Here is a 20,565-nt window from a genome sequence, read left to right on the forward strand (position 1 = left end):
CCCAAGGGTACCCTGCACATTCCTGGGGCCCCAGCACATGCCCTGGGCACCTTGCACAGTGTCTGGGGACCCTGCTCGCTGCTGGACACCTCAGACACTCCCTTGGGACACTGCACTTTGTCCAAGGGGCCACTGCACAATCCCTGAGGACACTGCACACTACTGGGAACATTGGTGGGGGCCTCGGACACTCTCTGGGGACCCTGCACACTGCCCAGGGGACCTTGCATGATGCCAGGGACCCTCCACAGTGCCTGGGGTCACTGCACACTGCAGGGGGTCACTGCACAATGCTCAGGGACCCCACATGCTGCTGGGGACCTTGGACACTCCCTGGGGACACTGCACATTGCCCAGAGGTCTTTACATGATGCCAGGGACCCTCTACACTGCCTGAGGACCCCAAACACTGCTGGGAACCTTGGACAACTCCCCGGGGACACTGCACACTCCTGGGGACCTGGCAGGCTGCCTGGGACTACAGCACACTGCTGGGGACCCCAAACACTACCTGGGGACCCCTAACACTGCTGGGGTCCCCAAACACTACCTGGGGACCCCTAACACTGCTGGGGTCCCCAAACAGTCTCTGGGGACCCTAAACACTGCTGGGGACCCCAAACACTACCTGGGGATCCTAAACACTGCTGAGGACCCCAATCCTAAACACTGCTGAGGACCTCACTGCCTGGAGACCTCAAACACTCCTGGGGACCTTCCACACTGCCCCTGCAGGCACCCCCTAAGCCGTACACACCATCACCCCTCTCCAGGTCCACACAGGCAGACAAAGCTCCCAGTTCCAAGCCCAGATCCTGCTGCCCCAGGCCTGATCCCAAGTGCTGGGCTCCCCCACAGCAGTGGGGTGAATCTCAGAGCCACCAAAGTCATTTGTCCCACGTCCCTGTCCCTGTTCAGGGCTGTGCCAGGCAGGGCCATGGGACAAACCACCCCCCGGCCCAGCTCCCGCCCCCACGCAGAGACCACACGTGAAAAAAAAAAACCCCGTCTTTTCTGTTTGGTTTTTTTTTTTCTTTTTTTGGAGGCTTTTTTTTTTTTAACAGAAGTTTTATGGTTATATGCAAATTAGTTCATTAAATGATTTGCATAAAATGTTCGCACGTCAGCGAGCGACTAAGTGTTCCTAAACTCCCCACCCCCCGAAAGGTAGTAAATCCTACTCGACTACGGGCGTCACGTGTCCGCGCGCGTGTCCCCCGCGGGCTCGGCGCGACCTCGGGGCGCTCACACGCCCGAACACGCGTGCGGGGACACGTGCCCGGCGCTCCCCGAGCACGCGGCGCCGGCCGCCGCCCGTGTCCCCCCGTACCTGCCCGCGGGGGCGGCGGGGCCCTCACGGGGCAGCGCCCGCACGCACCGTCCCCCGGGGCCGCGGGCACACCGTGTCCTTGGCGGGCCGGCGCTCGGCCCGTCCCTAGCTGTTGGTGAGGAACAGGCGTCTGTGTCGGGAAGCGGAGCCGCGCGGCCGCCCTCGGCGCCGGCCCCGGCCGCGGCCGCTGAAGGGGCTCCGGCTGGGCACGGCGGCGTCGGCCCACGCGGCGCTCTCGCTCGGCGGCTCCGGGAAGCCGGGCTCGACTTTGGGCTGCTCGAGGAGCGGGCTGGGGTCGCGGCGGGGCTCGGGGGGCGGCGGCGGCGGCGCCGGGCTCTGGCGGGCGCCGGCGCGCTCCTGGCGCAGGTAGCGCAGCTCGTCCCGGATGTCCGTGAGGACGCCGAGCAGGCGGAACTGCAGCTCCCGGTCGCGCGCCCGCTCCTCGCGCTGGGTGGCCCGCTCCTCCTGCCACATGGCCAGCTCCTGGTGGTACAGCTGGTCCCACTGCTCCTCCAGGTCGAGCAGGTGATGGATGCTAGTCCTCCAGCTGTCCCGGCGCTCCTCGCGCAGCCGGGAGCAGCCCAGCCCGCGCGGGGGGCCGGGGGCGGCCGGGGCGTCTCCTGGGGGGGAGGCGGAGGAGGGCAGCGACTCCTCGGTCAGGGCGCCGTGGAGGGGGGAGCGGGCCGGGGGCTCCTCGTCCGCTGGGGCCTTCTCCCAGGTGGGCCCCATCAGTACCCTGGGCAAGGCGCCCATCTCCGGGCCCGGGCCCCCCGCCTGCTCCTCGGGATGCGCCGAGTCCATCCCGCGGCCCAGGGCGGGCAGGTCGGACACCCCCTCGTGCCCCCAGTCCGAGTGAGCGTCCGCGGGGTTCAGGGAGTCCTCGGGCAGGGAGGTGACGGAGCCCTGGGAGCTGCAGCGGCGGATCAGCATGGCCTGGCGGGACAGCTTCATGTCCTCCTCCGCAGACATGGGGGCCTCGGGCCCCGGCTGCATCCCCACGGCCCCGCCGTGGCCACGCTCCACCTCCCGGCCTTCCCGTTCCTCCTCCTCCGACATGGAGGCGTAGGACACCAGGGACTCGTTCCGCAGGGACGGGGAGATGGCCGACACGTCTGGAGTCCGCAGCTCCGGCCCCGACTCAGCTGGAAGAGAAGAGGAAACCTCTGGTGAGACCCAGCGGTGGCCCAGCCCCTGGGCCCTCACTGACACACGGATCCCAGTGGATCTCCATCGTGACTCCACTGGCAGTGGATCTCCAACCAAACCCCACTCCCAGCAAAACTCCACCCAGACCCAGCGGATCTCCATCCAGATTCTGCTCCCAGCAGATCTCCATCTGGACCCAGCAGATCTCGACCCAGAGGATCTCACCCAAACCCCACTCCCAGCACACCCCCCTGTTCCCACGTACCAGAGCTGCCCTGCCCCTCTCCGCGGCCGTAGTCGGTGCCGCCGGCGGGGTCGGGGCTCTGTCCCGGCAGCCGCGGCGTGGCCGAGCCCTCCACGTCCGGCAGGGCTGAGGGCTGCCCGTTGGTGTCGATGTAGATGCTGGGGTGGCTCACGCCGGGCTGCAGGTGCATGAAGGGCTGCTTGGACGCGCCAGGGAAGAACAGATCTGTGGGACACACGGGATCCGGCCTCAGCCCAGGGGGGACACGGTGGCACCGAGGCACAGACGCCCTGTAGGGCCGTCCCGTGTGGTCACTCACTATCACCTCCCCCAGCACCATCCTGAACCCTGAGGGGTGGCATCCCTTAATGCCACAGAATCACAGATTATGGAATATCCTGAGTTGGGAGAGACCTCCAAGGATTATCCAGTCCAACTCCTGGCCTTGCACAGGACACCCCAACAATCCCACTCTGTCCCTGAGAGCATTGTCCAAACACTCCTGGAGCTCTGGCAGCCTTGGAGCCGCACCCACTGCCCTGAGGAGCCTGTTCAGCACCCAACCACCCTCTGGGGGAAGAACCTTCTCCTGATATTCAACCTAACCCTGCCCTGACACAGCTCCAGTCATTCCATAGGATTTCCTTCAGCCTGGAGATCTCCTGCTCGGCAAATGATGCACCTGAAATGCCCCCAGTGAAATCAGAGGGGCCACACTGGGATCAAAGAACACCAAATTAAAGAAAGAAGAACAAAAAAGACCCTCTTCTGCAAAGTTTGAGATGCTCCTGTTGGTCCTGTTGATCTGGGCACAGGTTGCCCAGAGAAGCTGTGGCTGCCCCATCCCTGGAAGTGTCCAAAGCCAAGTTGGACAGGGCTTGGAGCAACCTGGGATAGAAGAAGGTGTCCCTGACCATTGCCAGGAGGCTGGAATAAGATGAGCTTTAAGGTCCCTTCCAACCCAAACCATCCCATGACTTCTCCGACTCGCTGATCCCAGTTATTTCCGCAGTGGGTTGTTAATCCCAGAGCACGCAGCTCCCAACCCCAGCAGTTTGGTACTTGGGCACAACAGGCCCACGGCTCTGCTGGATGCCATAATCCCAACACAAATCCCAGAGTCTCCTTCCAGAATCCATCACGGAACACCAACACCCGGCAAACACCAGACACCCCTCGGAGGGCGCAGCGGGAACGCCGACGCTCCAACCCCCCCTGCCCGGAGCCCCAGCACCACTGACCTGGGTCCAGGATGATCTCGGGCTCCGAGTCGTGGCTGGCCTGCAGGAAGGTGGAGGCCACCATCTTCTCCAGGGGCGTGAGGCGCGGCTTGTGGAGCGGCCCCCCGGCGCGGTTCATGGGCAGGTGCTTCTTGGAGGTGATCTTCTTCTTGACGTCCAGCCGCAGGTCGCGCCACTTGTGCTTGAGGTCGTCGATGGAGCGCTCGGTGTAGCCCAGGAAGTTGACGCGGCTTTGGATTTGGGTCCAGAGCTGCTTCCGCCGCACGGGGTGAGCCCGCAGGGCCTCGGACCCGTACAGGGCGCTGAAATGCCGGACCACATTCCAGACCAGCGTCTCGGTCTCGTCATTGGAGAAGTTGGCCTTCCTCTTCCGGCCAGACGCTGGCATCGCCTGCGAGGCTGCGGCAGAGGTGGAAGGGGCACAATTGAACCTCGGTCCCCACTCCTCTCTGTCAGCTCCGGGGGGGAACATGGGGCTGCGGGAGCCCGAGGGAGCCGCGGAGGAGGGAGCCGAAGCAAGAGCCCCGGAGGCATCCATGGCATGGGAGGCTTGGGCCGGGGAGGATCTAAAGAGCCGCTTCGGCACAGCACGCGGCACGGGCGCGCCGCATCCCCTCGCCCCGGCTCGGGAGCACCTGGGAGGGGAGAAAAGGAAAGGGCAGCGGTGGGTGGTGGCAGCGCGGGGTGACGGCGAGGGAGCCCCCGGCTCTCTCCAAGCAGAGGCACCCGGGAGCCCCCAGCCAGCTGCCACGGGGGCCACGGAGAGGGACGTGGCCGTGGAGAGCACTGGGACCGTGGTGAGGGGTCGTGGTGAGCGCCTCGGCCACGGCATGTGCTGCAGGTGCCTCTGAGGGTGCCGAGGAGCACCTCGGGGCCAGGGTGAGGGTGATGGGGGGCACCTCACGGCCATGGTGAGGGTCTCATGGCAATGTTGACCATGATGGGGAAAGCCTTGGACGTGATGAGCACTTGAGGTTCCCAGCAAGGGCGGCGGGGCCACAGCACTGACCGTGACCTCAAGGACAGGTCACTGGGCCATGCACAGGTGAACACCTGAACACCTCAAGGCCATGGTGAAGACCTCGGTCAAGGCTGGCCTTGGCAAGGGTCTTGGCCATGGTGAGAACCTCAAGAGTGCAGTGAGCACCTCAGGTTCCCGGTGAGGACCTTGGGGTCATGGTGAAGCCCAGAGCCGTGGTGAGAGCCTCAAATTCACAGCACAGGTGTTACAGAAGGCCTTGGCCACGGTGAGCACCTCAAGCTCCCAGTGAGGACCTTGGCACCATGGCAATGATCAAGGCCACAGCAAGTGTTGCAAGGCCATGACACAAACTCTGGAGAAGGCCTTGGCCATGGTGAACACCTGAAGATCCCCACAAGGATCTTGGGGATGTGGCAAAGGCCTGGGCCATGCTGAAGGCCTTGGCCATAGTGAACACCTCAAGCCCCCCATGAGGACCCTGGGGCCGTGGCAAAGACCTTGGCCATGGTGAAGACCTGAGCCATGGTGCACATCTGGAGCTCCCAGTGAGCACCCTGGGACTATGGCAAAGACCTTGGCCGTGGTGCAGATCTCAGCCATGGTGAAAACCCCAAGCTCCCCATGAGGAACCTGGGACCACGTCAAGAACCTTGGCCATGGCAAGTGCTGCAAGGCCACGATAAAGACCTTGGCTATGATGCACACCTGGGCCAGGGGTCACGGTGCACACCTGGGCCAGGTGTGCACCCCTCCAGCTCCCAGCGAGGACCTCGGGACCGCAGCAAAGCCCTCCACCACGGCGCCCACCCCAACCTCCCACCGCCCCCCACCGAACCCCAGGAGCACAGCGCCGACCCCCCGCAAACCCCCCATCCCCGACGTGCCCCTGCCGCCCCTACTGAGCCCCCAGCCCCCTCCCCACCCCCCGAGCCCCCCGACCCCAGGGCAGCGCCCACCCCCGCGGCCTCGGGGCGCCCCGGGGGAGGGGTCGGGGGGGCTGCGAGCGGCACCCCCCCGGCTTTGTTCGCGCTGCTCTTCCCGGGGACAAAGCGGCGGGGCCGGTGCCTGCCCCGCGGACCCCCCCCCACCATTCGGGATCCCCCTCGGGGGGGCGCGGGGCAGGCACCGGCCCCGCTCCGGCGGCTCCCCCCGCGCCGCAGCCCCCCCCGGCCCCGGGGCATCGCTTACCTGTGCCGGGGCGGGCTGTGGGGGGCGGGGGGCGGCGGCGGGGCCCCGGCGGCGGCGGGAGGGGGGGCTCAGGTCCGGCGGCGGGTAATGGCTCCCGCCTCGGCGGAACTCGCCTTCATTTCCTCCGAGCGCCGGCGCGGGCCCTGCGCGACCGAGCCGCCCGTGGGCCCCCCCTGGTGGTCCCGCCGTGGAGGGACGGGGGGCGGGGACGGCGGGGGGGGACGGGGGACATCCCCCCGGGATGGGGCATCCCTGCATCCCGCCGCCGAGGGGGCCGCGGGTACCGCCGCGCGGGTGTACCCTCGTGGGGATCCCGCCGGGATGGAGCATCCCTGCATCCCACCCCCGGCGGGGCTGCGGGTACCCCCGCGGGGATCCTCCCGGGAACTCCTGTCGCCGCGTCCCACCCCCGAGGGCGCTGCGGTACCGAGGGCGATGGCGTATCCCCGTGGGGATCCCCCGTGCACCCCGTCCCTGCATCCCACTCACCCTCTCCTGGATGCTTCGTGTACCCCCGTGGTGGTGTATCCCCGTGGGAATCCCCCCTGGATGGTCCATCCCTGAGTCCCACCCCCCAGGGGGCTGCGGGTACACCTGTGGTGGTGTATCCCTGTGGGGGTCGCCCCCCATTTCGCCCTGTCCCTGCATCCCCCTCACCCTCTCCTGGGTGCTGTTTACTCCCGTGATGCTGTATGCCCCCAGTGCACCCCATAACTGTATTTCCCCCCTCCGGGTCCTGCTTGCCCACCTGTGACTGTGTATTCTTGTGGGGATCCCCCCCGTGCACCCCTGTCTCTGCAGACCCACACTTTCCCACCTGTGATTGTGCATCCCCACGGGGATCCCACTGCTGCACCCCACAAATGCATCCTCCCTCCCCGGGTGCTGCTTGCTTGGCACCTGGGTGGGGATGGCACAGGTTGGGGCGCTGTGGGGGCCCAGGAGCGGCCAGGGTGTCCCCAGGGCAGGGGAGGAGAAGGGGAGGTTTGGGGTTGGGTTTGGGGTGGTCCCGCTGCTCCCAGCAGATGTAATGGTAAAACACAACACCCACCAGCCGTGCACCAGCTGAATTCCAACCTTTTAATGCCTGTTACAAACCTCCAGGCACCACGTGGTGACAGGAGCCGGTGGCACCCGGTCTCCCCTGGGAAGGAGCCATTGCCCCTGGCACGGGGACACCCCAGCACCACCCACAGCCCCCCACGGCAAACACAACTACCCCACTCAAGGCAAATCCCTGCCGGCAGCAGCTCCACACCGGCTCCCTTTGGCTGCAGCAGCCACCCCTCTGGAGAAGGTTCTGGAAGCAGGTTTGTGCCCCTGGCACTGCCCCACGGGTGACACCCAGAGCACGGCCGCTCCGCAGCCCCCGTGCACTGTGACCCCACGGGGCCACACAGATCCACAGCAAACCCCACGGCACAACTGCAGGGGATGGTGGCCAGGCCAGGCGGTGACGGCCCCGGTGAGCACCGGGAATGAGCGGGTCTGGGCACGCGCCAGCTGCCCCCCTCACTGCTTGGGAGGGGTGTCCCCTTGGAGGGCTCGCCCGGCGCCGGCCGACACCATGTGCACCGCGTCCTCCAGCTCGTAGAAGGCCTGGAAGAGGTCTGGCGAGGTGGCCTGGCACTCCAGGTACCGCCGCAGCGTGGCCAGGCTCCTCCAGACCTCCCGCTCCGAGGGGCAGGGCGGCACAGCCGCCAGCTCTGCCGCGTCCTCGCCCTCCACCATCCCCTCGTCCCCGTCCGCCTCCGCCAGCTCCCCGCCGCGCTCCAGCTGCTCCCGGCCGAGCAGCCCGTGTGCCAGGCTGAGGGACGCGGCCTCAGCACCAGTGTCGGGGACGAAGCCGGCGGCACGGAAGCAGCTGGCAATGAGCCCCGGGGACACGTCGCCCCAGGCCTGCGCCAGCATGTGCAGCACATCCAGCAGGGTGGGCTGCCCTGCGCCGCGCTCTGCCGGCAGCCACCGCAGCAGCCGGCGCCGGTAGTGGCCCTTGAGGTCGCTGGCGATGCCGCGGTCCAGGGGCTGTGCCAGGGCGGCAGCCGGAGGGACGAAGACCATCCTGATGTTGGACAGCTGGAGGTAGGGGTGCGCCTCGTGCTTGGCGAGGAGCAGGAGGATGCTCTTCCCCTGCCGCCGCATCCCCTCGTTGAACTCCCGCAGCCACTCGGCGAAGAGCGGCGCGGTCAGGCCGCCCGGGCTGCCGGCGCGGTAACTCCACGGCATCTGCTCCAGGTTGACGCCGCGCAGGCAGCGCGGCCGGGGGCTCTCCCCCAGCGCCCGCAGCGGCACCTTCTCGGAGCCGCTGGCGTTGGCACAGAGCAGCAGCGTGAGCCGCTCGCCGGGGCAGCCGGCCGGGAGCGGCACCGCGGCCTCCCCACAGGAGAAGATCTCGGAGGGCGCGTAGCCGCGGAGGAGCGCGGGCAGCACCGCGCCGGCCCAGTGCTCCGCCGGCGGCTGCTCCGCGTCCCCTTTCTCTGCCGGCGGCTTCTTGAAGGCCGTGACGCGCGCCAGCCACCCGCCGCCGGGCTCGGGGCCGGGCCGGCCCAGTGCCCCTGCCAGGTGCTTGGTCCTGAGCTGGAGCAGCGGGCGGCCCACGGGCAGGTCAGCGGCGCGGGCACCCTCCACCCAGCGCAGCAGCGCGGCCTCGAGCGCCGCGTCCTTGCCCTCCCGCTTGCGCTTGCGCTCGGGGTCTCCGCTGCGCTGCCACTCGCTCAGGATGCGCTCCTTGTTCTTGATGATGCGGCAGATCTGGGGCTGCGACACCCCGAAGCGCTTGGCCAGCTCGCTCTGCGACACCTTGGGTCCCTCCAGCATCTCCAGCACCCGCACCTTCTCCGTCAGCGACAGCTCCTTGCGCTCCTTGCGCGGCGCCGCCGCGGCCCCCTCGGCCGTGCCCGGGGCGCGGCCGGCACAGGGGCCCGGGCGGTGGGTGCTGCCCGTGGCCCGCAGCCCCGCCGGCTCGGCGAGGCCCCTCCCGCAGTGGCCGCAGCCATAGCCACGCTCCACGCCGCGTGCCAGCCGGTGCCGCACCAGGTCCGGCTTCTGCCCGACGCCTCGGCCGCACTCGGGGCACTCCAGCGGCGGCTCCCCCGCCCGGCAGCGGCGGCCCTCGAAGGCGGGGAGGGAGGTGATGAACCCCCCAGTACCCGCAGCGGGATTCGGCTCCGGCTCGGCGACGCCGCAGTAGCTGCAGCCCCGCTCCTGCAGCGGGGTGAGGAATTCGGCGGGGCCCGTGTGGTGGGCCGGGGGGGAGCAGGGGGGTGGGGACACCCCCTCCTCAATCTTCACCTCCTTCCCCAGCCAGTCCCCTGAGGAGACAGGAGTGAGTTGGGGAGTGGCCTCCTCACCACGGCTTGGCAGGATCCGACCCATCACCCGATCCCTGTTCCCAGTCCCACCTGTCCCCACGTCCCGCTCACCCTGGGAGGGGCCGGCGGGCGCCGCACGTGGCCGGGGGCTCTGGTGCTCCCCGTAGTGCCCCACGGCCACCTCCAGCACCTCGTCCCCTCGCTCCACCTCGGCCAGGATGTCGGGTTTGGTGACGGCGTAACCTGTCACGGAGACAAGAGGAGGGACGGCCGGTGATGCCACCGCAGACCCCACCGGAGATGCCATTGGTCGCAACAGGCCGGTGTTCACATCCCCCACCACAGCTGCCCGTGGAGCCACCCCGTGATCTCCGCGCTCACGGCCAGGCCACGACCGGCAGCACCGGGACCGGTGCCGGGATGGCCCCGGCGCCTCACCCAGGTCGATGGGATGCTGGTGGTCCTCCTTCATGGCACCGGCCCCGTCCCGGTCCTCGGGGAGCCGCAGCAGCGCCTGCTCCCAGTACCGCTCCCGGTGCTGCTCCCTCCGAGGCCTCCCCGGGGGGTGATTCAGCGATGCCGCACCGGGATGACGGCGCGCGGCCGGGCGGCGGGACGCGGGCGGTGCCCGTGGCGGGGGCGGCGAGTCTCGTCGAGCCGCGGCGGCGGTGCCGCACCTGCCCCCGTCCCGTCCCCGTCCCCGTCCCCTCCCGGTGCCGCCGCCGCCCCCGCCCCGCGCGCGGCCCCGCCACGGGCGGCGGCGGCGGGAGCGCGCGTGACGCGAGGCCCCGCCCCCTGCCGGCGCCCCGCCCAATGGGGTCCCCGCCGGTCCGCCCGCCGCCAGGGGGCGCCGCGGCGGCGCCGCCGCTCCCAGCGCGCCCCGCGCCCCCGGCATGGCCGCCCCGCCCCGCCGCTGCTGAGCCGCCGCCGCCGCCCGCGCCCCCCGCGCCGCCCGCACCGCGCCGCCCGCACCGCCCGCACCGCCCGCGCCGCATGGCCGACTGGGCCCCCGCTCAGGTAAGCGCTGCCCGGCCCCCTCCCCGCCCCCGCCGCCCGCCGCCTCCTCCCGCCGCCCCGGCCCTGCGTCCCGCCCCCCCCGTCCCCCCCCGGCGCGGGTGCGGGCGCGTCCCCGCGCTGAGCGCCGCGCTGTCCCCGCAGGAGCTGGAGAGCATGATGGAGCCGCAGGAGCTGGGCCTGGAGCAGCCGCTGGCCGCCCCCGAGCAGGGCCCCGGCGGCGAGGCCGAGCTGCCCGCCGCGGAGATCTCCCTGACGCTCGTCACCGAGATCCAGGCCGTGGACAGGAAGGTGGACACGCAGGCGGCCCAGCTGATGAACCTGGAGGGCAGGATGAGGATGGCCGAGACGAAGCTGATCGGCTGCGAGAAGACGGCGGTGGAGTTTGGGAACCAGCTGGAGAGCAAGTGGACGGCGCTGGGCACCCTCATCCAGGAGTACGGGCAGCTGCAGAAGCGCCTGGAGAACATGGAGAACCTGCTCAAGAACAGGAACTTCTGGATCCTGCGGCTGCCCCCGGGGGCGAAAGGGGAAGTCCCCAAGGTAACGGTCCGATGCTCCCTGCTGCAGAACAGGGCTGGTCTGCACGTCTGCTGAGCTAGAGCCCCGTGCCCTGTGCTCACAGACCCGTAGCCTGAGCTTACAGCCCTGTATCCTCATTCGCAGCCCCCTGCTCATAGACCCGTGTCTTGCACTCACAGCCCCATGCCCTGTGCTCACGGCCCTGTCTCCAGAGCTCACAAACCCACAGCCTGCACTCAGCCCCGTGCCTTGTGCTCTCCGACCCATATCCTGCACTCTCAGCCCCATATCCCTGCACTCCCAACCCCATATCCTGCACCCCCAGCCCCATATCCTGCACTTACAGGCCCATATCCCTGCACCCCCAGCCCCATATCCCTTCACTCCCAACCCCATATCCTGCACCCCCAGCCCCATATCCTGCACCCCCAGCCCCATATCCTGCACTCCCAGCCCCATATCCTTTCACTCCCAACCCCATATCCCTTCACTCCCAGCCCCATATCCTGCACTTACAGGCCCATATCCCTTCACTCCCAGCCCCATATCCTGCACTCCCAGCCCCATATCCTGCACTCCCAGCCCCATATCCTGCACTCCCAGCCCCCATACCCAGTGCTCCCAGCCCCGTATCCCTGCTCTCCAGTCCCATTTTGGGGCAGATGCAGTGCTGAGCAGCAGTTCCCCCACAGCAGGGCCTTCCCTTCGGCACTGGGAGAGAATCACCAGCACAGGTCCCATTGTGTTAATTACAGACCTCTGGTTGTGTTAATTACGGAGTTGTGTTAATTACACTCTCCTCATTATGTACGTGTGATCCTCCCAAAACGCGCTGGGGGGGTCACAGACTCCTCAGGGGGGGCCGTGCTCGGGTCATGTGGAATTGTGTGGCTCAGCCCTGTGTGCCTGGGGGGTTTGGGAACACCAGTGGTGCCTGCCCAGGGGTGATGAGCAGCCGAATTGTGTCGAAAATGAGGTGAAAAAGAGCCTGTGAAGGCACGGGGAGGCTGAGCAGGGGGGAGGTGACAGAAGGGGACAGGGGAAGTCCCCGTCGTGTCCCTGGGGGGATGAGGCGCGTGGGAAGGACCGAGTGCTCCCGCCTGGGACTGTCCTGTGTGACGCTTGAGGAGCTCGAAGGAGAAAACTGAATGAGAAAACACCGCCAGGTGTTTCCTTAAACAAGAAACAAACCCCCAATGCTTCCCCATGCAGGTCCCCGTGGCCTTCAACGACGCTTCGTTCAGCTTCTCGGAGGAGGAGTGGAAGAGCCTGAACGAGTGGCAGAAGGAGCTGTACAGGCACATCATGAAAGGCAACTACGAGGCCGTCATCTCCATGGGTAACCACGGGCTGGGCTCTGCCCTGAGCCCCCTGGGGCACCGGCTTTTCCCGGGAACTGGTGGATGGATGGAAGCAGCGCCGCGTCCAGCAGGAGCGGGGAGGGGGATGGTGTGCTGGTTTGGGAAGGTGTTGCACAGCCCTGGCAATGAGCTCAGCCCTCACCAGCTCAGGGGATGGGTGGAAAGACGTCCCTGGTGGCCCCCGTGGCCAGGAGAGCACCTGGGTTGTGAGGAGGAGGAGGAGGAGGAGGTGGGGAAGTGAGAGGACCCTCAATCCAGGCAAAGCTGAGGAATAGAGGAGTTCCTTTGTCGTGCCAAGGCCCACAGATCCACTGCTCTGGGGGCATCAGCCTGCTGGCCCCTTTGGGCAGCAGAGGGGTGCCCTGTGCCCTGCCTCTGAGGGTCCTTCCAGCCCTTTCCGTGGCTCTTCCATGAGGAAGAGGTTTGCCAGTGCTGCCTGGGTGCTCTGTCTGGCCCCAGAGAGTGAGTCCTGCTCGATCTGCTGCTGGGGCAGAGCTGGGGAGAAGCTGTAGGCAAAGCTGAGCTCTGCCTTCTGCTTTCCCCTCAGCAGCTCAGGGCACAGCATTCCCAGCTGAAGGAATGCACTCCACTCGCTCCTGCCAGTCCTGGCTGCAGGAATTCCCTCTGGGGAACATGTTGCCTTCACAACATGTTCTCAGAAATGACCTTGCCTTGGCTGGACAGTGGGTGGGAGCACAGACACTGTCCCTGGCACTCAGGCACTTCCCTGTGCCAAGGGCAGGCTCACCCACCTCCCTCCATCCAGCTCTGCCCAATCCAGGCCTTTTGTCCTGGATTTTCCCCTCCTTTCTTCCTTTATTTCTTTGAACAGAGGTCTTGTGCAGTCCCTGTGCACCAGGGAAGAAGGTGAGGTGTAAACACTGCCCCCCATTCTCCTGTTTACAAACCCATCCTGTGTCCTGTTCCTGAGGCACGGGAACATAACGGTCCCAATGAAGGGGATCTGGGCACCTGAGCCTGGAACTTAGAAAAACGTGTCTGTGCTTTGTCCAAAGGTTTCCTTTGAGAAACAAGGTCTAGGGGTTTGGCTCTGGTGTAAGGCCAACAGATCCACCAGAGCAGGGGTGGAATTTAATCCCCAGAGACTCACACGTATCTGGAAATGAAGTTTTCCGCTCTCTGCTCAAGGGGAGAAGGTGATTGTCCCCTTTCCCAAAATCCATGAGCAGCCTGTGGCTTGGAGGAGTAGGAGGAGCAGTCCTGGCTGGAGGGAACCACACGGGGAGGGCACTGCTGACAGCTCTGGTGCTGTCCCCGAGCTGAAGTCCCCATTGCAATGGATCTTAGGGAGGAGAAGACAGGAAGCCTGGAGGTGAGTGCAGATGCATTTTCTTATTCTCCTCCTCACACTGCAGGCTGGGAGTTGCTCCTCACCTGAGCAGAGTGTGCTCCTGCATCGCTCAGTCCAGGGCCCACACAAGGTGAGAGGTGCACACGGGTGGGAGCACCTTCCTAAGCCTCTCTCTTTCCGTTCCCCAGTGAAGGAAGGTTGGTGGGTGAAGGTCTGAGTTCCTGTCCCACGAGGGCGGGGGAAACATCCTGATCCTCTCTTTCTGTGCAGACGCTGCCATTTCCAAGCCTGACATGCTGTCCCGGATCGAGCAGGGAGAGGATCCCAACGCCGAGGAGCAGGAGGACTCCGAGGCAGGGCAAACCCCCACAGACCCCAGCAGTGGTGAGCCACGAGATCCCTGGGACTCTCTGGGGTTGAGATCCGATTCATGGGCGATTTTTAAGTCCTTCCAGGTGGGGAGGTGGAAGCAGATGTGGTTTTGTCCTCTCTGTCCCCGGGTGCAGGGGGACTTTCCCAGTTGTCCCCCACCCACTGCATCCATCTCTGCTGGAATCCTCTGAAGCAGCTGGGAGGTGGGAGTGTAACTCCTGTTGTTTTCTCTCGTGCAGAGTTTTTCTTCCCTGGGCCCGACGAGAGCTCGTGGGGTAAATATGAGGAGACTCTGGCTGAGAGCCACGAGGGCTCTGAGGAAGAGGAGAGCATGGAGGTCCCCAGTACATGTGAGTGCACTGACCTGCTTTGGGAAGTGTCCCTTGTCTGGATGTGCTTTTGCTTCTCATTCCCAGGAGCAGCTCAGCTGTTCTGGATGATGCTTTTCCAGAATTTCAGTGTTGATAGTTACTTTGAGTCGCTGTTTATACCATGGGAGACCCTTCGGCCCCAGGCACTGTACAAACCCATGAGGAAAAGAGATTTTACTCCCCTTTCCACAATTTCTTTTGCCTTTATCCTAAACCACAAAACCTGTGTTTTTACATCTCCTGCTGAGGAACCCACTTTTTCCCTTTGGCCAGCTATATATAGGTACATTATATATATATTATAATATATTTGAGGGCAGGAAGGTGCTGGAGCGTGTCCAGGGAAAGGAAGGGAACTGGGAAGGGGCTGGAGTGCTAGGAGTGGCTGAGGGAGCTGGGGGGGCTCAACCTGGAGAAAAGGAGGCTCGGGGGGACCTTTTCACTCTCTACAACTCCCTGACAGGAGGGGGGAGCCGGGGGGGGTCGGGCTCTGCTCCCAGGGAACAAGGGACAGGAGGAGAGGGGACTGCCTCAAGTTGCACCAAGGAAGGGTCAGGTTGGATACTGGGAGAATTTCTTGCCCCAGAGGATTATCAGTTATTGGAACAGGCTGCCCGGGGCAGGAGTGGAGTCCCCATCCCTGGAAGGATTTAAAAACCATGTGGATGTGGCACCTGGGGACACGGGTCAGTGGTGGCCTTGGCAGTGCTGGGGGACCAGTTGGATTTGATGGTCTCCGAGGGCTTTTCCAGCCTTAACAATTCTGTGATCCCAAGTCAAATCCCTTTGGCCTTGCCTGTGCCCTGGGACAGCAGTGCCAGGCACTGAGCTGGGTGTGCACAGCAGAGCCCACCCGTGCCCCGGGGGAATTGTGGTGTAGATAACGACCCGGTTCTTGTCTCCGCCAATGACGAGTGCTCTGCTCTGCCAGACGAACAGCCCTGCGACGAGGAAGGCCCCGAGAGCCTGGACCTTCCCAGGTCGTTGGCAGGGAAGTGGGAAGAGGTTTTTTCCGGCCCCGAGGAGGAGATGCAGTCGAGCAGCAAGAGCCAGAGCGGGTCGGACCCGCAGCAGCGAACGGCAGCGGGCAACGGGCTGAGGCGCTCCGTGCGCCGCAGGAGGGACTTGGCCAAGAAGGATCCTCCCGAGGAAGGAGCCGCGGAAAAGGGGCCCTACATCTGCTGCGAGTGCGGGGAGAGCTTCCTGGACAAGCAGCTCTTTGCCACCCACCAGAAGGCGCACGCCAGGGAGGAGGCCTGCACGTCCCTGGAGCGCGGCGAGGGCCTCTGGCAGAAATCCAAGCCCAAGGGCCAGGGCTCCTCCCGCTCCAAACCGTCCAAGCGCCCCGACGGCGACAAGGGCTCTGGGTTAAAGTACGGCCTCGTCAGGCACCAGGTGAACAACATGGTGGAGAGGCCTTACACCTGCTCCCAGTGCAAGGAGAGCTTCAGCCTGGAAGTGAGTCTCATCCTGCACCAGAAGCTGCACACGGGGAAGGGCGACGGGCCGCTGACGTGCACCTACTGCGGGAAGGACTTCCGAGACCTCTCCAAAGCCATCCGCCACCAGCGCATCCACACCGGCGAGAGGCCCTACCAGTGCACGGAGTGCGGGAAGAGCTTCATCCGCCGGGATCACCTGCTCAAGCACTGGCGGGTGCACACCGGGGAGACCCCCTACCAGTGCCCCGTCTGCGGGAAGCACTTCCGCTACAAAGAGTCCCTGAATTGCCACCAGAAAATCCACTCCCGCAACCCGCGGCCCACGGAGGATTCGCAGCTGGGCCTGGAGTCGGCGGGGACCCAAACCAAGCATTTCTGCGTGAAAAAAGAGACTACGCAGTAGCCGAGGTGGGGCCGGGGCAGGAGGGCTCGCGGTGACCGTGACGGCGCAGCATGATGGCGGGTGACTTGTATCGCAGCTAATCCATGTGGTCATGCTACAAAAGCTTTGGTGAAGCATCCAAGGAATTCCTCTTACAAACTCTGACCGGCCGGCCCAGGCACCTCTGCGGCCCCGCGGGGTCCCGCGGCTGTCCCGCCGCGGCGGCGGCCCCTGCGCAGGGTTGGATTTTGCCTGTAGAGAATAATCCTGAGCGATTCTCCGGGGCCCGTATTTAGCAGGTGTTCCCCCACCTATCTTTGTGCATATTCAGGAGTGACAAGCTTTCGCTTTCTTTTTTCCACTCGTTTCACTGCAAGGCTGGAAGCGCGAGGAGGGAAGGAAGGTGCCATTCCCAGGCAGCTGGTCGCCCGCTCCCATCGTGCCGCCGTGTCCCAAGAGGCCGCGAGGCCGGGATTGGGATGAAGGGAGGAGAGGCGAGGCAGAGAGGTGGGTTAGGGCACGACACGGGGTTTGTGGAAGGCGGGAGAGCGGAGAGGAGAGCGCGGCAAAGAGCAAGGTGAGAGAAAGCAGGTGCAGGAGAAGGGGCTGAGGACATTGGAGCAGGAGGAGTCGGGAAGGGCAGCGTTTGGAGGCGTGGTGGGATCACGCCTCCCTTCTTTGGAAGGGTGTCTCTGGCACCAGCCAGGCTGTGGTTTCCCTCTGGCCCGAGGGGATGTTGCTGCTGGGCCGACACACGGACTCCTGTCAGTGAAGGTGATTTTATTACTGTTTTTTAACTGGGTTTGGTCTCACTCAGGTAAGTCAGACGAGTGAAAGCAGCTTCTCCTAACCCCTGTAAAGAGCTGTTTGGTTTTTAGTTAACCTAGAAGTAGTATATTATTATTATTATTATTATTATGAACTATTATTATTATTATTAATTATTATGATGATGATAATACTACAAGGAAAGGTGTGACACTATATTTCACAGTTGCTCTAAAACACTTCCATGTTATGCGATAAACGCCCAGAGTTTTCCAGCCGTTTGTGTAAATATTGGTTGACTTCTGGAGCTGTTGGTGTTGTTCCGAGGTGCCTGTACGTGGTGTCTCTTCGCTGTGTATCGTCAGCTGCTGGTTCGTGACCGTGTTTTGTAACAACTTTTGTAAAGTCTGTCAATACAGTGTTTCCACTCTGAATTCCGTGTGGGATGAGCCGTGGCAGCCCCTTGCCGATTCCTGCAGCTCCGTCGCCCTGCTCCTGGCTGTTGTTTGGGAGCTTTGCCAGGTAACTTGTGGGACAGGTGAACGGCACAAGCCAAGCTGAGCATCCGTGGAGCCAAGCCTGGCAAACGAGGCTGCTCCGGGTGCTGCGTCCGGCATTTGGGATTCGTGGTTTTACCTTTTCCTCTGCTGGAAGCAGATTTTGGGGTTATGATCCGTGAGCCAAACCTGTGTCACGCACAGATAGGGCTGTGGATGGATGAGGGGTCACTTCCCTCATCCCTCTGCAGTGGGATAGAGCCGGGATATCCCGTGCCGGGAGAAGCACCGGTGGCTGTGGCTGCTTCGGAGCTGGGATTGTGGAATCCCAGAATGGTTTGGGTTTGAAGGGACCTTGAAGGGTACCCCGGCTGGTGCCACACACAGGGTCCTTTGCCCTTCCCAGGAGCTCCCCCACAGCCCAGTGTCTCTTCCTGCCAGAGCCCAGCACAGGGGGATGTTCCCCTCTCCCAGATCTCCCTGGCTCCACCAGAGCCTCTCCAGAGCTCCAGCAATGCCCAAGGGGTTGTTCTGGCTTGGGACCACATGTGGGATGTGGACAGGGCAGCCCGTGGGTTGGAGCCACTGTGGGGATGTGGCACTTGTGGCCCACACATCCCTGGCTTTGGCTTTGGCCAGGCTGGATCCCCTCCCATCCCAATCCATGCCAGGTACCTGCAGAGCTGGAGTGAGTGACCCCAGAGCGAGGATCCCCCACACTCCAGAGCCCCCGGATGGGATGGGGTGGGGCTGCCCCACACGCAGTGGTGGGGAGGAGGAGGAGGAGGGAAAAGGGGAGAGCTCGGGGAAGAGCATCCTGTGGGATCTGGGCTGGTGGTGGGCCGAGCACGGCTCCGAGCACATGGAGACTCCATGAGGACACACGGATGTCCCTCTACATTGCACACGTGTGCTGTGTGTGTATAAACACAGCTACACTCAGGGCCTGAGCCCGGGGGACAGGACATGGCACTCCACGGACACGGCTGCATCCCGATCCCGCTCCGGCTGATCACGACGAAGATCCACTCATGGGAATAAACACACCTGATAAAAACGCCTGGATCTCCATAGGGACAGCTTGGAGCCTCCCAGAGCCAGGATCAGGCACTCCCTCCACCCAGCAGCTGCCCTGGATCCCAGACTCCCCAGTTGCACTGGGATGTACAGACTCCAGGCAGTGACACCCTCCATCCCAGAGTTGGTCCTGGCATTCCTTCCCAATGGATCACTCCTGGATGGGGGTTGCAGATCCCTGGGACAGCCCAGGACAGGGGGGTCTCTAATTGGGGGTCCCCACCTGCTGTCACACCCCTGTACCCCTCCAAGGCAGGGTGCCTCATCCTGTCCCCCCTCATCCCCTCCCTTTTCCCACAAACCAAAGGGTTTCCTGCCCTCCCCCGTGTTTGTTGTTCCCAACTTCCCCCCATTGTCACCCCGGGTCCCCAAAGTCCGGACTGGCAGTGGGGCCGTGTGACAGGGGCTGTGCCAGAACAGGAAGGGATGGGACAGGGCAGATGGGATGGCCCGGGGATGGAATGAGGTGGGACAGGATGGATGGGATGAAATGGGATGGGATAGGGTGGGTGGGATAGAATAGGGTACAGGGGGACAGGATGAATGGGCTGGGATGAGATGGGACAGGATGAAACTGCACGAGACAGGTGGGATAGGATGGGACAGGAGGGCTGGAATGGGATGGGACAAGATGTGGGATGGGTAGGGTGGGACTGGATGGGACATGACAAGACTAGGCAAGACTCAACAGGATGGATGGGATGGGGACAGGGTGGATGGGATGGGATGGGATGGGATGGGATGGGATGGGATGGGATGGGATGGGATGGGACAGGGGGGATTGATGGGACAGGACGTGGTGGGATGGATAAAAGCGGCATAAGAGTGGACAGGGCACGACAGGATGGGGTGGGGTTGGAGAGAATAGGACTGGACGGGATGAGACAGGATGAGGTGGAGGGGACAGGAGGGGACTGGAGGGTCGGGAGGGGAGGAGAGAGTCCGGTCCAGCGCGGGGGGCCGTGGAGGGGCCCGTCCTGGGGGTCTCGCCCTGGGGTCTGTCCCGGGGGCCGGGGGTGTCGGTGGGTCCATTTCCACGGCGCCGCCGCCTCCGGCCGCCATTTCAGAGCCCGCGGGGCCCGAGGCCGCGGGGAAGGGCGGGGGGACCCGACGGGGCGGGGACGGGCTGGGGGAGCCGCCCTGGGGCCGACCCCCGGCCCCTCCCCGGCCCCGGTGTCGCACCGAGCACACCCCAGTGCCTGCCCGGTGCCCTCCAGTCTCTCCCACTTGCCCCTCTCACTGCGCCACCCCACCCCAGTCAAACCAGTTCCCCCCAGTGCCCCCTGTCAGCCCAGTTACCCCGGGAACAGCCCCAGTTCCCCCCTGTCCTTCCCCAGTTCCCCTGACAATAGCCCCAGTTCCCCCCAGTTCCTAGCAGCTACTCCCCAGTTCCCCCCAGTCCTTCCCCAGTTCCCCTCGATCTCCCCCCACTCTCTCTCCAGCCCCCCGGGAACAGCCCCAGTTCCCCCCCAGCCTCTTCCCTGTCAGCCCAGTTACCCCAGGAGAGCCCCAGTTCCCCCCAGTTACCCCGGGAAGAGCCCCAGTTCGCCGCAGCCCGTCCCCAGTGCCCCAGTTCCCCCTGGTGATGCCCCCCCCCAGTGTCCCCAGTCCCCCCCGTTCCCGCCAGTCCCCCAGTTCCCCTAGTCCTTTTCCAGTCCCTCCCAGTCCCCCCCCGTCCCCTCTCCGCCCAGCCCCCTATTGTCTCCAGTCCCTCTTCAATCTCCCCAGTCCCTCCGGTCCCCCCAGTGCCCCCAGTCCTCCTGCGTCCTCACCCCCCCCCAGGCCCTTATTCCCTCCAGTACCCCCCAGTCCTTCCCCAGTGCCTCCAGTCTCCCAGTCGCCCCCAGTCCCTTCAGTCCCCCCACTGCCCCTGGTCCCCTTGCCCCTCCCTCCTCCCAGCCCTCTATTCCCCCAGTCCCTCCAGTCTCCCCTGTTCCCCAATCCCTCCAGTCCGCCGTGTCCCCACTCCCCCCAGCCTCCTTATTTCCCCTCCCAGTCCCTCCAG

The 20,565-nt window shown here is 64.8% G+C and overlaps 3 protein-coding genes and 1 long non-coding RNA gene across 5 annotated transcripts; 1 reads left to right on the top strand and 3 right to left on the bottom strand.

Annotated features, from left to right (window-relative positions):
* Positions 1-994: 994 nt before the first annotated feature.
* LOC135412718 (uncharacterized) lies at positions 995-6,238 on the bottom strand. Its single transcript, XM_064651564.1, has 4 exons — positions 6,132-6,238; positions 3,962-4,360; positions 2,742-2,945; positions 995-2,472 (listed from the first exon to the last, which is right to left on the bottom strand). Exons 2-4 carry the CDS (start codon positions 4,347-4,349, stop codon positions 1,436-1,438), a joined length of 1,629 nt encoding a protein of 542 aa, XP_064507634.1. The 5' UTR covers positions 4,350-4,360; positions 6,132-6,238; the 3' UTR covers positions 995-1,435.
* A 959-nt stretch (positions 6,239-7,197) lies between these two features.
* Positions 7,198-10,191, bottom strand: LOC135411834 (tigger transposable element-derived protein 3-like). Of its 2 annotated transcripts, none has more exons than XM_064650047.1 (3): positions 9,881-10,191; positions 9,554-9,685; positions 7,198-9,442 (listed from the first exon to the last, which is right to left on the bottom strand). In XM_064650047.1, exons 1-3 carry the CDS (start codon positions 9,912-9,914, stop codon positions 7,644-7,646), a joined length of 1,965 nt encoding a protein of 654 aa, XP_064506117.1. In that variant the 5' UTR covers positions 9,915-10,191; the 3' UTR covers positions 7,198-7,643. The 2 variants fall into 2 exon arrangements, with proteins under 2 accessions (XP_064506117.1, XP_064506036.1); XM_064649966.1 differs by having other exon boundaries at positions 9,533-9,685; positions 9,881-10,150.
* Positions 10,192-10,347: 156 nt separating this feature from the next.
* On the top strand, positions 10,348-17,420 carry LOC135412170 (zinc finger protein 777-like). Its single transcript, XM_064650701.1, has 6 exons — positions 10,348-10,459; positions 10,601-10,999; positions 12,191-12,317; positions 13,922-14,035; positions 14,263-14,373; positions 15,326-17,420. Exons 1-6 carry the CDS (start codon positions 10,436-10,438, stop codon positions 16,237-16,239), a joined length of 1,689 nt encoding a protein of 562 aa, XP_064506771.1. The 5' UTR covers positions 10,348-10,435; the 3' UTR covers positions 16,240-17,420.
* LOC135413598 (uncharacterized) lies at positions 17,187-19,923 on the bottom strand. The gene is made up of 2 exons (XR_010430321.1): positions 18,531-19,923; positions 17,187-17,633 (listed from the first exon to the last, which is right to left on the bottom strand). It is a non-coding gene; the product is annotated as an uncharacterized LOC135413598 (long non-coding RNA).
* Positions 19,924-20,565: the final 642 nt, after the last annotated feature.

The sequence above is a fragment of the Pseudopipra pipra genome, chromosome 1 (genome assembly GCF_036250125.1).
Source record: "Pseudopipra pipra isolate bDixPip1 chromosome 1, bDixPip1.hap1, whole genome shotgun sequence".
NCBI lineage: Eukaryota > Metazoa > Chordata > Aves > Passeriformes > Pipridae > Pseudopipra > Pseudopipra pipra.

What these genes read in the sequence shown, in the direction of transcription:
- LOC135411834 (XM_064649966.1), bottom strand. Translation starts at nt 9,914, where the DNA reads ATGAAGGAGGACCACCAGCATCCCATCGACCTGG. An exon ending in CCAGCATCCCATCGACCTGG is followed by an intron (nt 9,686 to 9,880) that starts GTGAGGCGCCGG and finishes TCTCCGTGACAG; the next exon opens with GTTACGCCGTCACCAAACCC. An exon ending in TGAGCGGGACGTGGGGACAG is followed by an intron (nt 9,443 to 9,532) that starts GTGGGACTGGGA and finishes CTGTCTCCTCAG; the next exon opens with GGGACTGGCTGGGGAAGGAG.
- LOC135412170 (XM_064650701.1), top strand. Translation starts at nt 10,436, where the DNA reads ATGGCCGACTGGGCCCCCGCTCAG. An exon ending in CCCCACAGACCCCAGCAGTG is followed by an intron (nt 14,036 to 14,262) that starts GTGAGCCACGAG and finishes TCTCTCGTGCAG; the next exon opens with AGTTTTTCTTCCCTGGGCCC. An exon ending in CATGGAGGTCCCCAGTACAT is followed by an intron (nt 14,374 to 15,325) that starts GTGAGTGCACTG and finishes CTGCTCTGCCAG; the next exon opens with ACGAACAGCCCTGCGACGAG.
- LOC135412718 (XM_064651564.1), bottom strand. Translation starts at nt 4,349, where the DNA reads ATGCCAGCGTCTGGCCGGAAGAGGAAGGCCAACTTCTCCAATGACGAG. An exon ending in CGAGATCATCCTGGACCCAG is followed by an intron (nt 2,946 to 3,961) that starts GTCAGTGGTGCT and finishes TGTGTCCCACAG; the next exon opens with ATCTGTTCTTCCCTGGCGCG. An exon ending in AGAGGGGCAGGGCAGCTCTG is followed by an intron (nt 2,473 to 2,741) that starts GTACGTGGGAAC and finishes CTTCTCTTCCAG; the next exon opens with CTGAGTCGGGGCCGGAGCTG.